We start from the raw sequence: 17,459 nt of genomic DNA, 5'->3' as shown, positions 1-17,459 counted from the left end.
TAGTCTTACAAAGGTATATATTGTGTTTCAACTTTGCACCTGTTATTGCAGTTTGCTTCTAGACACACCCTGTGGCTCTCCTAACTGTAATTTACTTTAGAACATTTCTGCATGTGGCAAATATTGCAATTTTACATCTAGACAGGCTTTGGTGGTCTTCTAGAGTTGAATCTTAGTTGGACTATAAGCTTTCACATTTTGTGGGCCTCTCCTACAGAACCGTCTACCCTGGGGCAGATAGGTCTATATGGGGATATGATTTGTTCTAGAAGCATTGATTTTTACAATGGAGTGACTGTAAAGTGTGTGAAGAAACAGAAGTTTTGAAACTGATCGGTTTTCAGTGTTCTTAGTTACTGAGTTTTGCTCTATTCAGAGATTCTATTAAGGTTTGGAGGCACTTGGCACATCTAAATATAAATCATTGATTTGGAGGCCTTTTACGTGTTCTCTTATTGTATTTACCTGTCAATATTCATCTATGATGCGGTTATTGAAATCTGTTGGGTTATTGTAACCACAGCTTTGTATCTCTGAAAAATAGGACACAGAAATACACCATAGGGGAGGTGTTCCCATTCACACCCCCATTAGATGTCGAGGCATTTTCTCTCTAAATCCTAACTACTATGTGTGATCTATGTGTTGAATAAGGAGAGAGGGAAAATGTTGTGGTCGGGGAAACAATTGAGAGTGATTATTAACACTTCTTGAATTTTCATCTGTTCGGTAATAGTTTTAGCAGTATCTCTGGTGGAAGAAGATGTAGAAAGAAAGAAAGAAAGAAAGGTTTATGACTATTTGTGGTTGAAGAATATATAGAAAGAAAGAAAGAAAGAAAGAAAGGTTTATTAACATCTGGGAGAGGCCAAAAAATACAGAGCAAATAGTCTTGTCACGCTTCAAAATTACAAGGCCCTTCCCTCCCTTATATCTGTTAAATGTGCCTGTCCAAATGTATGCTTGGATTTCGAGAGCTTTCAAATGTGTGTTGCCATTTCTCATTCAGCATATATTCTTATCATAAATGCGGCTGATGTTCATGTTCTTGTTTTGCAGAGTCTTATTGAGTCAAACGTTGTGCCCACAACCTGTAGCTTCTTCAGCTGGCTGTCTGAATCGTTTAAGAGATGGAGGTACAACATATACCGGACCATTTGCATTGCTTTGCAGACACTCTAGAGGGTTTCACTCACAAGGAAGCTCTATCTGGGGTAAAAGAGGGGAGGCTTTCCTTCCAAGCAGTACAAAAAGCCGTTCCCAAGCTTGGTTTATGGTATTGACACGGCTTGGGCAGGAGGTCTTACACGAATCCAGGCTGGCTTTGAAAGCAAATGGACGCTCAATGTCTTTTCTAAAAGTGGATGTGACTAAACCTGGACACAGAGCTCGGGAAAGGCTTTATGAAAGGAAAAAAATTATATATGGGCAGAAAGCTTGGCAAAAACTGTATGCTGGCCATAGGTTTTGTAGGCCTCTTCTTCCCCCCTTTGGATTGGTTGTTAGGGCAGTCAGCCTTGCATGTGCACGGACTCATCTTTCTTTAGGAGTTCTTGCGGTTATTGTTGGGGGCATGAAGCAGAACTTATCTGAGGCTGAACAATCTTATGACAATGTTCCGCTTTATAGTCCCTCACAGCTTCCACCTGCATCTTTTCTATCCTTTTTATTCTCTGTGTTGGAGTTTATTGGAACCTTCTCAAGAGCAATATACCTGATGGTCTTGTTCATGCCTGTAGTTCTAACTGCTCCGTTTGCAGATTCATTTGGGGGGCAATTTCGTCAGGCATGGTTGCATCTTTTCCATCATACTCTAGAATTTGCAGGTGCAGCATTTATAAAATGGGGGCAGTGGGCAGCCACAAGGCCTGATTTATTTCCAAGGGATCTCTGCCTGGAGCTGACAAAGCTGCACACAAATGCACCAGCTCACAAATTTGCGCACACAATTCGTACAGTGGAGGGAGCTTTTGGACGGAAGCTTCATGAGCTTTTTGAAGAGTTTGAGGAGGAGCCAGTAGCTTCAGGAAGTATTGCACAGGTTCATAAAGCAACCTTACGCTTTGGTTATCCTGGTCAGAAGTCAAAACCTATGCTGGTGGCAGTCAAAGTAAGGCACCCTGGCGTTAGTGACATGATTAGGCGTGACTTTGTAATAATAAATTGGATTGCACGATTATCCACTTTTGCTCCAGGGTTAAAGTGGCTAAGGCTGGACGAAAGCGTGCAACAGTTTGCAGTCTTTATGTTGACACAAGTAGATCTTGCCAGAGAAGCAGCTCATCTTAGCCGATTTCTCTATAACTTTCGCAGATGGAAGGATGTATCTTTTCCGAAGCCTCTTTATCCGTTGGTGCACCCTGCAGTATTGGTGGAAACATACGAGCAAGGGGAATGTGTTTCACACTTTGTTGAGCTTTCTGGGAAGAGTCAAATTAATCGCGCTCTTGCACACATTGGCACACACAGTTTTCTTAAAATGCTATTGGTATGTAGCTTGTACATCTTATTTAGAAAACAAGCTCTCTAGGATCAGACAACCCTGCTCTGAATGTAACAAGCAGTAGAAGCTTTGCATTACAATCATGTGTCTTTAGTCAATATCATGATAGTAAAGGTCGCACTTGGTATTCCGTTTAATGCTTCTGTAAAAGGTCTGTCATGTGCTCCATTCTTATTTCTGTTGTTCATGTATTTCATTTCCTTGTGAGAAGTGACTATGCATGTGTCCATACATGCACTCATGCCGTGTTTTGTAGGTTGGCCAAGGGGCAGTGAGACACGCCAGTTTCACTGGCTGTATAGTCCCCCCACTTGGCTGTTAGCCCTAGTTCCTGAGATCCCCTAGGCAGTGAGCTGGGCTTCTTTGGAACAGGCCGGTTTTTCTTTCAGCCTTTTTCGGTTTTTTCATACTCAGCACCTTCGGGGCTGTTGTCTTGTATGAAATCTTTCAAGCATTAATAGAAGGTTCCTTTCTTTGGAAAAGAAAAAAAAAAGTCCCTTCTAGAGTCATGACTTTCCTATGACGTCAATTTTGTGTCAAAGTAGGCAGGTCACACATCACATGCATGCCTTATCGCCTCAGAGCAAACTGAAAAAGAAAGAAAGAAACAAAATTTATTAAAGTCTTTGGAAGACCGTTGGGTCTATGAGAATGCGAAAAAACCTGAATACAATGAGCTGTGGTGGTGGAGCTACTAAACGAGCATCGACACCAATACAGAATGCAATAAAATGCAAAATGGCAGTACTAAGTCCTAATTACAACATAGTCATATCTCGACTATATAAGGCATGAGGTCAGCAATAGAACGCCGTCGCCCCCTCAAGGGTGCAGTCTTGGTACGTCTCCTGGTCGTAGCTCTGCGTCTAATCAAGGCCACTGTGACCCTCGTCGGTCGGGCTCCGACCCTAAACAAGGAGGAAATGTCCCCAAGTGTTATCTGTGAGTCAACCCTCTGTCTGAGCTGTCGGGTCACAAGCTCCGGGTCGCGGTCATGTCGAGGTCTCGCCTCACGGGGTTCTATGTGATCTGGCTGAAAGAACTCCGTGATAGAGCTCTGAGAGTTATCAGTCAAGGGAGAAGTGTGCTCTTGTCTCCATGCTCGGAGTATCCTATATCGGTGTCTGAGCATCTCATGAATGAAACCAGCTAAACATCGTTGGTCTGGGTAGGAGAGGACACGAGCCAACATCCCATAACTATCTCTGAAGAGGCAGTAGAAACGCCCTCGGATCTCATAGTAAACAGGACACCTGAAGATGACATGCCCCTTTGTCTCAACCTCTTGCATGTCACACACTGTGCATATGCGCCTCTCCCTGCGTAACCGCTTTGCTCGGCCGCTCTCGATACGAAGTTTGTGTAAAAAGACCCGAAACTGCTCAAGGGAGATCCTCAGTGAGTGGCGTAGGTGAATCTGCGTGTATCCTGGTGGATCAATGAAACCCTTCATTGTGATATGTAAGAAGTGATCTCTGTAGAAGCCCAGCTTCACTGGAAGATCACTCGGGCCCAACCAAGTCCGGAATGTGTGTAGCTGTAGTAGATCCTCATGGATAACCTGGTTGACCTCGTGTGATAGGAAGGGAGAGAAAGGAGCATCCATGCTGTACTTGAAAGGGGGTAGTTTGTCCATGTGGAGCCCTAGTTCTGCAAACCATCTCTCTGTGCATGCATACCAACACCTCTTATCTCCCCTTGCTGCAAGTGCCATAGAAGAGGACAGTGCTAGCCATGGTATCTTGCTACACCTGGATTTGTAATCCCCATACTCCCTAACTCGATACAGATATGTGATGACCTGAAATGCAGCATCTAGCTGTAATGGGGGTGACCCAAACTCCGCCCGAATGATCTGATGAGGGACGGATGGCTTACCACGGATCATCCATGATAACATGAGAACCTGTAGCCGCTCCACCTTGGCCCACTCTATATCCGACAAATTTGGCCCCCAACATGGGCTGCCATACATCCCTGCAGGGCGGACCAAGGATTCAAAAAGCAACCCTTTGGTCCGTGGATCCTGAAAATGAGAGCGGAAGTATTGTCTCTCAAGTCTAGCCAATGAAGCATATCCTTTGCTTAGGCGCGCTTGCATCGCAGGTCTCATGGTGAAGGTGGATCCGAAAAAGACGACTCCCAGATAAGTGTATGATGAAACTACCTCAACAGGGACCCCTCAAAAGTGAAATACTCATTGCGCATGACGACTCGGGATGTATTGAAGATCATAACCTTGGTTTTACCCAAGTTGACCTTCAAATCATGAGACTCACAAAAGGACTGTAGTGCGTCAAGCTGTCTCTGGAGGCCCCCCTATTGAGGACGACAAGAGAGCCACGTCATCTGCATAAAGTAATATCCGGATCAGCGTGCCTGCGAGAGAGCAACCTACCCCACCGTGTGCCTGCATCACTGTCTCGAGCTCGTTGATGTAGAGGCCAAACAAGGTAGGTGATAATGGACACCCTTGTTTGACCTCGATAGTGCTCATGATCTCGTCTGCCCATCTAGATCCTGCTCGGACTCTGCTTGAAACTCGCTCATAAAGTGCCATGACAGCCCAAATGATCTCCTGGTTGTAACCCGGATCCTGTACGCGTCGTAAGAGACAGGCTCTCGGAACGGTTTCAAATGCTTTGTGGAAGTCCACAAAGCAATAGTAAACCCTCTGCTTTCGTGTCCTCGTCTCCTCAATGATACATCTGAGCGCGAGAATGTGGTCCATGGTCCCATGGTCCCGCTTGAAACCGGCCTGTCCCACTGCTCTAAGTCCTCGACACTCCGCAAATTTGCTGACCTCAGAATCAAGTACTGATGCATAAATCTTGGACATGACATGTCCAATCATGATGGTCCTGTAGTTCTCCGGGTTCATGGGATCCCCTGCCTTGTGGATGGGAGAGATAGTGTTGTTGGTCCAGGTGCGTGGAAACCCCAAGCAAACGGCTTCATTAAATAGCTTGGCTAAGATTGGGGCTAGGACGTTAATCCCATATGCAATGAACTCAGTGCATAGTCTCTCATGATCCTTCGCTCGGCCATTATGAAGTTTCATTACAGCATCCTTTACCCCCCCCTAGTGAAGAGGGTGCAGGATGTGGGGCGTCGCATATGTGATAGGTTAGGGGTTGGCTGATTTGGGATATCATAGAGCATGCGTGCATAATCAGACCACACCTGAGTGTTAGTGAGTGGTGGGAGGGACCATCCCTCTAGAAATCTCCGCTAGAAGTCCTTAGAGTTGTTACTAAACAGAATGTTCAATAGCTCCTTGTCGTTCCGACGCACGAAGTCAAGTTTCTTCCTGCGTACCAGATGGCGGTACTCGCGTAGCATCGTTGATTCACTCAGAAGGCTGTTTTTTGTTTCGAATCTAAGCTGACGGCGTAAAGCCTTACACTCATCATTGTACCAGCTATTATAGGGTACGGTCCCAGGGGGTGGTGGACGGGTAGAGCAGGTGGTGTGGGGAAAGGCGTGAAGAGTAGCCTCATGTAGTGAGCGAGTGACTAGGGCAGCACGGTCTTCTAGTAAGGGTATAAAGTCAATGTATGCGAGAAGAACGTACAGACGACCAAAGTAACTAGGTGAGTGATCACGATCAAAGCGTATATCATGATAAGTGGAGTAGGAGCTCAACGGGGTAGAAAGTGCTATGCGGCGAGGGGTAGAAATGCTAAAGAAAAGATAGGTATGGTCATCCCCTGGAGGGAGAGGTGCTACGGTAAAGTTAGTGATGCGAGATGTGAAGGTAGGGGATCCCATGATGCAGTCCAGAACACTGAAGCCTCCCCCATGTGGAAAGCAAGTGAAGCCACCTGATACGGGCCATTTGTCAAGACCATTATAGGTAATGAGATCATGCATCGTGCCGAGGTCTAATAGGGCCTGCCCATAGGATGTGAGCGGTCCTCGTCTGTCAGACGAAACTCGTAGCATACCTACCTCCTCAAGGTCAATGTCTGGCAGTAGAGTGGAATCATCCCTGAAGTAGTTAAAGTTTCCAACTAGGAGGACTTCCCTGTGGCTAGAGAAGTCTACGATGGACTGATAAAGAGCAGCAAATGGGGATGTCTCATCCTCCCCTCGAATATCTCTGGCAAATCAGGAGGTCTCAGGAGGGAAGTAGCAAATTGCGATAAACAAATCTTGGCTATCCATGTGTCGGATCCGAATCGAGAGAAACCTGGACTGTGGATATCTCTGCTTCTCTGAGATGGTCCCCATAAGTGTGAATCTGTAAAGGATTGCGACTCCTCCTGATCCTCGAACCCCTCCTGCATCCCTCGTCTCATCTCTGTAGGCAGACTCCCATGTATACCCGCTGACTACTGGTAGTGGGCGCTTTGGACTCTGATGTGTCTCTGTGTACCTGTATAGGATTCTGAGAAGTTCCTTGGTTCTGACCATAAGGTACCATTACAGTTCCAGATGGTACAGGATAGGGTCTCGGATGTCTGAGTCTCCTAGGCCCTGCCTCCCTATGTGGGAGGAGAGGTGGGTGCGACGGGGGCCTGTAAGGAGTCGTCCATCTCGTACTACTGCCCACTTCCCCTCTTTGCGGGCCTGATACTGCTGCTGCAACAGGAAACGCCTCTCCTCAACCTGTAGTGGAGTGAGGTCCTCGTCCATGGAGATCGCTGGCTGGTCTCGTAAGGCTGACCTACGACATAAAGCCGAAAGTCATGCCTGGGCGTCATGGAATCGGATGATAAGGGGTTGCTCTCAGTTGGAGTCCCTCCCAACCCACCATGCTCTCTCAATCTTGTGCTCAGTCACCCCTAGGGTAGTGGTCACGACGACCTGCGCATCTGCCATCGGGGTAGCCTCAGTGCGGGGAATCTCACATACTCTGATGTTGAGAGCCTTGCTGGCTCTGTGTTGGTGCTCCAAGAGGATAGCCGAAACGGTTACCCTTGCTGGTTTCTGTTTGGCTACGTCGACCCATCTGGACGTCTCCTTAATGGCAGATTGCATGCTCCCAATCCGTGCCTCCACGACTGGGGTGCTCCCTGGGACTGTACGTACAGCAGTGACCTCCTGTCGGAGTTGTGAGATCTCCTGTCTGAGCCCCTGAATAAGATCAACCTAGACTCGGATAGCCTGAGACTGCTCCTGTATGAGTCGTGCCTGCTCCTGGGTGAAGCGTGTCTGCTCCTGTGCGAAGCATGACAGCTCCCTCTTATGCTCTCGGATGCTCTGGACCTCCATCAGCAAATACTCCCAAGCCTCTGATGGGTCAGCTCGTCCGTGCTCTAACGGGTATTGATAGGACTGTGGCCTGAAAGTGTGAGGAAGAGACTGGAGGCTGGGTGATGACTAGGTAAGATAGGTGCGGTATGGGGATGATGAGGCGATCCCAGCAGGGTGAGGGCTGATTGAGAGGCAGAGGGGAGAGAAAGGTTGAGTATTGCGGAACAGTGTACGACCCCTCCAAAGTAGGTGTCATAATCGGGTAGAGAACTGTAGCGGGAGAAGAAGGGAGAGATGCTGTTAGTGACAACCCCTCTATCCTAGGGGAGGATGAGGCTGGCTGAGGGATGAAGCTGAAGCTGAGGTTGGCGCTGAGGCTGAGTATGAGGATGTAGCTGATGTAGCTGAAATCGAAGCTGAGACTGGAGCTGAAGCAGAAGCTGAGGCTGAGGCGGAAGTGGGCCCCCCCTTTGCTTTGCTTTCTACTCCAAGTCCATTGCGGTTGTATCATGTGTTCACATCTTCGAGTTTCCACTGTGTCTGTTTTTTCTTGGTAGCTTTATCTGTATCCTTGCCACCTTTTCCCATTTTATTTTGATTGATCTGTGTTCGGTGCAGGTCTTATTGCAGGAGAGGGAGCAGGAGCGGGCGCATGATGAGCTCCCTCCCCCTGATGGGAGGTACCCCCAGGGGGGCTGAAAAGAGGCTGAGGGGTGGCGGGGGGGCTGTAGGTAGGCTGAGAGCAGGCGGGGCAGCTAGTAGGGAAGGGGGGGGTGGCTGAGTGGTAGAGGGAGTAGCTGAGGGGTCGCGGGGGGGGGGGTGAGGGATGGCGGGGAGCTGAGTGGTAGCGGGTGGCTGGAGTAGAGGAGGCGGGGTGGAAGGGGAGGAGGGGGCACAGAAGAGGGAGCTGCAGCAGGCAGGGGGAGCAGCAGCAGGCAGCAGGTGGCTGAGTGGAGGAGGCGGAGTAGAAGGGGAGGAGGAGGCTGTGCAGAGGGAGCTGAGGGGAGGAGGCAGCGGGCGGAGGAGGGAGCTGCGTGGAGGGGGCTGCGTGGAGGGGGGAGCTGAGGGCGGAGGGAGCTGCAGGGGGCTAGCAGCACGGAGCTGCAGGACGGGGCTGTGGAGCGGGAGGGGAGGCTAGCGGTGGAGCTGCGAGGCAGTGCGGAGCAGCCAGGCAGCAGGAGGAGCAGCGGGGAGGGAGTGAAGGAGAGAGAGAGGGGGGGTTGAGGGAGGAGGGGAGAAGAGAGAGGGGGGGTTGAGGGCGGAGGAGGGAGCTGCGTGGAGGGGGCTGCGTGGAGGGGGGAGCTGAGGGCGGAGGGAGCTGCAGGGGGCTAGCAGCACGGAGCTGCAGGACGGGGCTGTGGAGCGGGAGGGGAGGCTAGCGGGCGGAGCTGCGAGGCAGTGCGGAGCAGCCAGGCAGCAGGAGGAGCAGCGGGGAGGGAGTGAAGGAGAGAGAGAGGGGGGGTTGAGGGAGGAGGGGAGAAGAGAGGCAGAGGGCTGAAGGTAGGGGATGGAGGAAGGGGCTGAGAGAGGCGGGAGGAGGGGGCTGAGAGAGGGGCTGAGGGGGCACTTCTCCGTGGGCCTTTAAGGTCATTAAATGCAATCATACAAAACGTCTCTTTTCTAATCCTACATACTCAACAATCCCCAATCCAAAAGGTCCATGACCATTATCTTTCCTTTAGCAAGAAGTATAGTAATTCTTTCTAGAGAGATTCTAGGCACCAACACCTCAAGAGTTGTCCCATCTAGCCCCCTGCCTTGTGAGTGCATGGACTAGGAGCCACTCCCTATGCTAGGACTTGGGGTGAAGGAGATAATTACTTTGCTTCTTGCTAAAGGAAGTTTGATAGCCCAGGACCTTTCACAAGCCCCGCAAATTACAGTGTGATTCATATAGAGACTTGAACTCATTGACAGCTGTTTCCAATACGCTACTTAGCTATTTCTGCATAGGCTAAATTACAACATGTTGTCAGCCAGGGGGATATCTATTGTACTCTTCATTGGGGAGTTGTATTTTCCTTGGTGTCTGTGTCACTAGGGAGTGTATTAATAGTGTTATTTTCTCTCTTTTTTAAAAACTACATGCTGAACTGGTAACTGTAGGACATGTATTTCTTTATTTGGGCTGAAACATTTCACAATGTTCTAAAGCAAGTTTCATTTTATCACAGGTTTCTTGCAAGTAGAGTCATGTCCGAAATCTCGATTTGAGGCAGTCCAAATCACATTCGTCTCTAATGAAGGTGCAATTGTGATTCAGGTTGATAATTTCATCCATGCAGACATGCACCCTGGCAATATTTTAGTTCGTGTGAAAAAAAGGAAAAATCCTAGTGGAAAAGGGATTTTCCGGTCAAAGCCTCATCTTATTTATCTGGATGTGGGCATGACAGCAGAGCTTTCCAAGAAAGACCGTGTCAACCTTTTGGAGTTTTTTAAGGCATTGGCCCTGAGAGATGGACGGACAGCTGCAGCATGTACTCTAAAATTTTCAAGAGATCAATCTTGCCCTAATCCAGCAGCCTTTATTGAGGTGCATAGCACTCATTGGTTAGGTGAAATGTTTATTTGTTTGTGTGTGTGTGTGTGTGTGTGTGTGTGTGTGTGTGAGAGAGAGAGAGAGAGAGAGAGAGAGAGTCATCCATCTTGTTATTGCAGGAGGTTGAAGCTTCCTTCAATTTCTGGGGTTCAAAGGAGGGAGATGAGATACACCCAGCAGACTGCATGCAAGACCTTTTGGAGCAGGTTAGAAGACACAGGGTCAATATTGATGGTGATGTGTGTACTGTAATGGTCACCACTATGGTCCTTGAGGTAATTTTCAAGTGATGGACTTGACAGTATACACTGTGCAGACATTAACAAACTTTGTGTGTGTGTATTTGTTTGTTAATAATGGGTTTTTGACATATTCCCTCATACACTCTCCTGAAACATGTGTGTATACACATGAAGGATCTACAAGGGCTTTGAGAAGGTTTTAATAGGAGGCAGAAACAATTAGTGGAAATCCACTTGAATGCATTTCAGGTGAAATCTTTCGAAACGTGTCGTGCATTCCAGGCAAAACCTTCAAGAACGTGTATTTTTAAACATTATACTATGACATAATATTATATGTTACAAATGTAGCCTAGTAATATAAAAGATTACTTGAGCTTTCATTGTGATTACATGTTTTACATAACCGGAGGGAGTGTTATTGCAGAAGCATGAGCGACAATTAACACATTCATGCATTAGCAGTTTCTCTTTTAGTCTTCAGTCAAAATCTAGATTCTAGATTCTACATACATAGACATGTGGGTTGATGCGAAGTCAGTGTGAACGCCGAACTGCCCGATCGATATCCTCAAAAGCTGGGGGGGGAGGAAGTAGATAGAGAGAGAGAGAGAGAGAGAGAGAGAGAGAGAGAATTTGTATTAACGTCTTTGGAAGGCCTCGCAGGCCTATGAGACAAAGTACAATCCAAAATGTAACTCATACAAGCCACTGTGGGCTGAAGCAAAGTACAGGTCCTTGCTGAGTGCAAAGCTAAGCTAATATTCTCAAAACTCAGACATGCAAAGCTAGTGCTTCGAATACATATGCTCCGATGGGACGCAAAGATGTCTCATATCTGCATTTGTCTGGCTGGGGGGAGGTCTCCTTGATCTTTGTATCTCGTGGGCCATATCAAGCGTGAAACCTTGGCTCAAACGGACTCCTGAGAGTAGAATGGTGATGGGCTGGACTTGTATCGTGTGTGCTATAGTCAGCCTCTGCATTATGCGTGGTGGCTCCACGGCTCTGCGCCATCTCTTCCTGTTGGTCCATGCTGCCCTCATATCGTCTATCTTCTCCTCCTCTGCCCCATTGTGTCTTGGGGATGACTCGAAGGCATAGAAGTTGGTGATGTGTTGCTACGCTCTATTTGTCCACTTCACCTCCCTGCTATCTGATCTGCTGCAGTAAGGTCTCTCTCTGTCTCCCCATCTCCCCTAAATTTAGGCCGTCACCCCATAGTCATCTATATCCTTTTGGGCGACCCTAGTCAGTCGCCAATAGGTTGCTCCTTCAGAAGGGCACTGCATACATGGTTGTCGGCCTCACAACTTTGTCAAGTAGCCATCCCTTTGTCGAGGGGTCTTGGAAATGTGCCTCACAGCATTGTAGCTCTAGTCGAGCCAGAGCTCCTTGCCCTCGTGTGAGCCGAGATTTGGCTACATGGGTCATCATGAAACTGGCCACGCAAAGATTGCTCCTAGATAGGTGTATGGTTGTAGGATCTCAAACGGCTCCCCTCGTTGAATGTAGCTCTGTGTGTGTGTGTGTGTGTTTTCTAAATGGAAGACAATCTGGGGGTATCTCAATCACTTACAGCCAGATGTGGTAGCTTTGTAGGAACATAATCAGCATATGTATGCTGGACAGCATGGTCATTTTCACGGTTATGAGATTTTCTATGTTGGACAGCATTCCTTTTCGGAAGTGGTCTTTCTGATCAAGCATGATCTTCATCCCTCTGTGGCCTTCAATGATTCACAAGGCAGATGGATGGTTATGCAATGCATTGTACAGGGCGATATCTTTGAATTTGCATCTGTCTATGCTCCTCAATCCTCCCGTCATTGAGGACAGATTTGGGAAGATATGCAGAGGTATCCATGGAGGCAGTATGCTTTTTTTTGTGGTGACTTCAACAATGCTCCTCAGCCAGGGGATAATACATCTGGTCATACACATATGTTGGCCTCTGAGAGGCAGAGCTGGTCTAAATTGTTGCTTGATTTCAATTTTGCTGATCTTTGGACAGCATCTTATCCATTGCTGCCCGGGTTTACTTTCCAGCACAATGCTCAATCTACATACAAAGCTAGACTATGGATAGGTGGTACAGAGTTGATCCTCAGCACTCTGATACTTTTACTACTACCTTGTCAGTTGATTATGCATTTGTGCATTCTGATCATGCACCTCTATGTTTGAGGATTTCTCTGCATGACATGCCGGATGATCGGCTTCCACACAGAAGGCTCCTCATGATTAACAATAGCTATTTGGATCATGATCATTTTAAGGCCATGTTGTATGATGCATGTCAACCTCTTTCACCTCAGAGTTTTATTGATATTGATTATGCCTAGGATGCATTTGTTGCTCATATGCAATCGGTTATTCGGGATTATGGCAAAAATTATCTCAAAACATTGAGGGATATGGTTGCTCGGGAAAAATCTACCTGTCAATCTTTGACTGAACTCAGTCATTTTCGGTCTTTGTCTCTTGAAGAAAGCACATCTTTATGGACCGAGATGAGGGATGGAGGAGCTGCTCGGTGAGCTCCCCCCGTTGCCCGCGGCGGCCTGTAGGCTGCCCGTGGCTCCTGTTTTCTCTGCCCGCTGCCCCCTCCTCCCTGCATCGCCCTCGCCCTCGCTCCGCCTCACCTCTCCTCCCTCTCCGCTCTGCCCTGCCCTCCTCGCTCCACCTCTGCCCTCCGCCTTGCCTTCTCCCGCCCTGCGCCGCCTCCCCTTGCTGCTTCCCCGCCCTGCCTTCTCCCCCATCCTACCTTCTCCCCTGCGCCGCCTCCCCTTGCTCCGCTCCCCACCTTGCCTTCTCCCTCGCTCCACCCCTCCTTCCGCCTCCTCGCCTCCCACTCCCCTCCTTGCCGCCCTGCACATTCTCTCGCCCTTTTGCCCTCCCGCCAGTGCACCCCCCTCCCCACTCCGCCTCCCCCCTCCTCCTCTTCTCCCGCCCTCCTTCCTCCTCTTCATTCCTTCCTCCTCCTCTCCCTCCTTCCTTTCCTCCCCTCTACTTTCCCTGCCACCCTCTCCTTCTCTCTCCTCCACCTTTCCGCCTCGTCGTCCTTTCTTTTCCTTTTTCATTTGCCTCCTTGCAGCGGGAGCATTCGTGTTTATTACGGTGAAAGAAAATCTTGGTGGCGACCTTTGGTTTGGCCAGAGGGGCTCTATGGCAGTACCCTCGACTCCCACAGTTGTCAAGGTTCTTCTTTCCCCAGCTGACAAGCAACAGGTACAGTAGGTAGCTCAATCCCTTCAGGACAAGGCGCTTGTGGACAGAATTATGTGCCTCACGTCTACACGGAGACAGGTGCGAGAGTGGATCCAGGCGAGCTTGACATTAGAGAGCGACCACATCCAGGAGGTCACCATCTATGGACGAGGCGTTTTCCTCATCCAGTTGAGCTCCCCTAACACTGCCTCAACACTTGTGAAGCAGAGCCCGATACTCCTTGGCCCGCACCTTGTCTACCTCTTTCCTTGGTATCATGGGTTCACAGTGGAGGACATGGATACGACACACCATGTTCCACGATTTCTGGCTACACTCCGTTTCCCAGGGCTCCCCAAGGAGTATCGAGCCATCCTCTCGTCCATTTGTCGAGCATTTGGCACGGTGCTTGAGTTCCCGCCAGAGAGGACCGCCTCCGTTCTTGCAGATGATGGAGTCCCCAGGATCAGACTAGTGGTGGAGAGCTCAGAGTCCCTCCCAGAGTTGATTCTTCTCGAGACCCTGGAAGGGGGCACACTTCACCAGAGGTTGGAGATCTCTGGGTTACCAAGCCAGTGTCTTCGATGCAGACAGATGGGTCACCTCGCCAGATATTGCCCCTGTGGCCTCCCTCGTGCACCTCCTCCCCCTCCTCCACAGAGTAGCAGAGTCAGTAGGCCCGAGTTCAGTGCCCTCTTAGGCAAGAGCAATAGAAGTCTCAGACCCCATGGGTTACTTCCTTGGAAGGGAACTGGACACATGTTAAAAAGAAAAAGAAAACAAGCAAGCAGGCCCGCAAACACTGCAGACAGAGGGCCAACCGCAAGGAGAGGGACAGGGTTGACCGAGAGGCCTCGAAAGAGGAACAGCAGGAGCCTCTTCTAGCAACGAGGGCCTCTTCCCATCCAGCCAATCCTCCAGCTTCAGAATTCGAGCCTCCGCACCCACCCTTGCAGCAGCAGAGAGCCCTAGGAGCTCTAGATGCGCGATGGCAGAAGTTGCAGTCGCTAGCCCGACGAGGGCCGTGGAGAATCCGATCCAAAGCCTCGGCAAGCCTGATCAGCAGGGGGGCCTGAGGTCGTCCTTTTCCCTCCTCCCCCCCCCCCTCCCCCTCCCCCTCCTCCTCTTCACTTACCCCTCCCCCTCCAGGGTTTCCCTCGCCCCCTCCCCCCCCTCAGCCCCCCTCCGATGGTCACTCTCACCACCTGCCCCTTGCCCTCTGTCCCCCGTGTCCCGACCTCTCCCTCTCCCGCCGCTCCTCCCTCCGCTTCAATAGCAGCTTCTTCCGCTTCGACACCCCTACCATCAGGCAAGGGAACGACGATACCCCCTTCTGCTTCCTCATCGCAGCAGCAGGTCCGCTCAGAGAGAGATTCTGAGGGACGAGGCTCGTCCTCTCGGCTAGCAGCTTCCAACCTCCAGCCTGGGCGTCTCTTACGGCAGGACTTCTAGAGTTTAGGACCCTGAAACTATCTGGAGATTTCGGACTCATACCCTCTACCACTGAAGATCACGCTCATGGTCCTTCAGCCCCGAAAGGGGGGTTTGATCAGTGTAGTGGAATCTCAGACACACCCCGTTTGGAGATTTTCGTTTGCCTCCACAGGGGTTGGAGAAGTGGTTCTCGGAGGTGTTTGATACTATTTTGGGTAATCAGCTTATGCTCATGATGGACGAGTGGATGGGACCACAGGGACTAGATCTTTGGTACGCCCATGGCGCGGAGGTGAACTTTTAGCTAAGCTTCACGCACGAGGAGCCGGTGTGTGGTTTAGCGACGGGAGTTATCAGATTGCTGATGGAGGCATTTTTGGGAGTGCATGCATGTATTCTTAAATCTTTGTAACCTTTTCCTGTTCTTGCAAATATCACTCTGATGGTGTCTGTGCCACGATTCAATAGCTGGTGGGAGAAGTAACAGAAACCATGTGCCGTGTAGTGACTTTTGTTGAGAATGCAGAATTTCGTACTCCTGATGCGATCTTGTTATTGTATTAAAAGCTGAAGCTCTTTCACTGAATCTATGATAGTGGCATTAATGTATCCCGTTAATAAGGTTGATTTGTGGTCCCAAGTTTTTTGCTTTGTTTTTTCAAAAACCCTTATGGTGTTTTCAAATTCCACTTGTTAATGTATGTAATTCCATGACGCTCCAGTTGGTTTTCCCAGCTCGGATACTCCGGGTTCTCAATTCCTATCATTCGCTTGTTTTTTGTTTATATTTTGCTTTGTTATGTGGCAGAGTTGGCAGCGTAAGCTGGATCCAGATTACAATATCATGAAAACTCTTCAGATGCTGCTATTTAAAGCGGATTGGGCCAAATCTCTCTCATACACCATCAATGGGATAATGGCACCCTGATATGACTGAATTACATGTCTCAATGCAAGAATCTGTATTTTGTGCAAGCTGAATTCTTTGATGCTGGGCAACTATCTGTGCTGCCTTTTCTTAGGAGCCTCAAATACACAGGCTTCAGGCATTCTGCCAAACCATGTATGGCTTTTTAAAGTTTCTAATGCTTTGATTAGCTATGAGAGAGATGGTACAATAACGCACTTTGTAATCATTGAGGAGAGCCAGACAACATTTCTGTTGTCCCTTGACAGTGGACAAATACCATACTTGGGATTATTTGTGCCACCAACTGATGAGATGTCTTAGATATGGTTTCTTGGCTACCTCAAATCCTCTGCGGACTCCAATTTGTTCCTAACAGACCCGAGATCACCATTATACAGCTGTAGCAAGAGATCACCGTAAATTTTGGATGAGAGTGAAGTCTAATGTTATAGTTTACAACCATTTACTTAGTGGTTGTCAACATCTTTCAGCCAATTAAAGGTTTATAACTTTAGCAAACTCTCTTTGGCACTGATTCTATTTAGGTTTGCATCAATGGCATGGGGCATTGTGATTTGCATTGCCATAATATTGATATATCTGTCCAAAAGCTTGTATGTGGTTAGCCAAGATCTTTAATTGGTAAATTTGCCTTATATTGGCATCTGAAATGAACCACGGTCAACTCGTATAGCTGCAATTCTCATTGAAATTTAAGTGATGATGTGCTGTCACCAATAATCCAGCTTGAAGGTTTGGGTGACAAAAGTTGGTAAAGTTGAAGCCCTTATGTGTGAAGCAATAGCATTGCTCCAAAAAGAAGAGTGGATGCAAAAGCAAACTCCTTTTTTTCTACTTTTTTATTTTCTGAATGTTCCCGGCTGCCTGTCAGAACTTCGCAAATCTTATTATTTTATATTTATTGACATGTTTTGCATCTTTCTACCCCAGTGAAGGGGTGCACAAAAATAGCGTTGCATCAGGGACAACGACAAATGATCTCTTGTGAACATGACGTGTCTTACAAGCCACCACAGATGCATGAGTGCATCGATGCAAAATGGCTACATCAGATTTGTGTTTCATTACCTCTGAGGGCTCTTTGTCTGCATCATTAGCTTTAAGGGCTCTTTGTTTGCATGTGGTCTTAGTCATTTGGTCCTATTGTGGTATTCTACAAACTCCATGCACACAATCTCAGACATCTTGTTACACTCATGAGTATCATTGCCCATTTTGACTTTTGATATTTCATTTCTAAATTTTCTGATTGATTTAATCCCTTTTGGAGGTTTGTTTTGTTGTTCTTGCATTGCTAATGTTGAAGCGTTAATGACTTTAGTTTTTCACTTAGTTCTTGGCACACTTGTTGCTGCTGTCATGTGTCTGTGCGTGCATGGGTGTAGTGTGTTGGTGTGG

General features: G+C 48.3%; 1 protein-coding gene across 2 annotated transcripts in view; it reads left to right on the top strand.

Moving 5' to 3' along the window:
- The window catches only part of LOC147896447 (uncharacterized), a 35,150-nt gene extending 18,513 nt beyond the window's left edge, over positions 1-16,637 (top strand). For both annotated transcript variants that reach the window (XM_087381590.1, XM_087381591.1), the window contains exons 2-5: positions 1,060-2,488; positions 9,966-10,238; positions 10,364-10,519; positions 15,939-16,637. In XM_087381590.1, the coding sequence (XP_087237716.1) occupies positions 1,060-2,488; positions 9,966-10,238; positions 10,364-10,519; positions 15,939-16,058 (1,978 nt within the window). In that variant the 3' untranslated portion in view covers positions 16,059-16,637. The remainder of the gene's footprint in view (positions 1-1,059; positions 2,489-9,965; positions 10,239-10,363; positions 10,520-15,938) is intronic.
- The last annotated feature ends 822 nt before the right edge of the window (positions 16,638-17,459 follow it).

Source organism: Dipteris shenzhenensis, chromosome 11 (genome assembly GCF_047967505.1).
Source record: "Dipteris shenzhenensis isolate YYH24624 ecotype China chromosome 11, Dip_SZ_1.0, whole genome shotgun sequence".
NCBI lineage: Eukaryota > Viridiplantae > Streptophyta > Polypodiopsida > Gleicheniales > Dipteridaceae > Dipteris > Dipteris shenzhenensis.
This window is presented reverse-complemented; position numbering and strand designations above follow the sequence as displayed.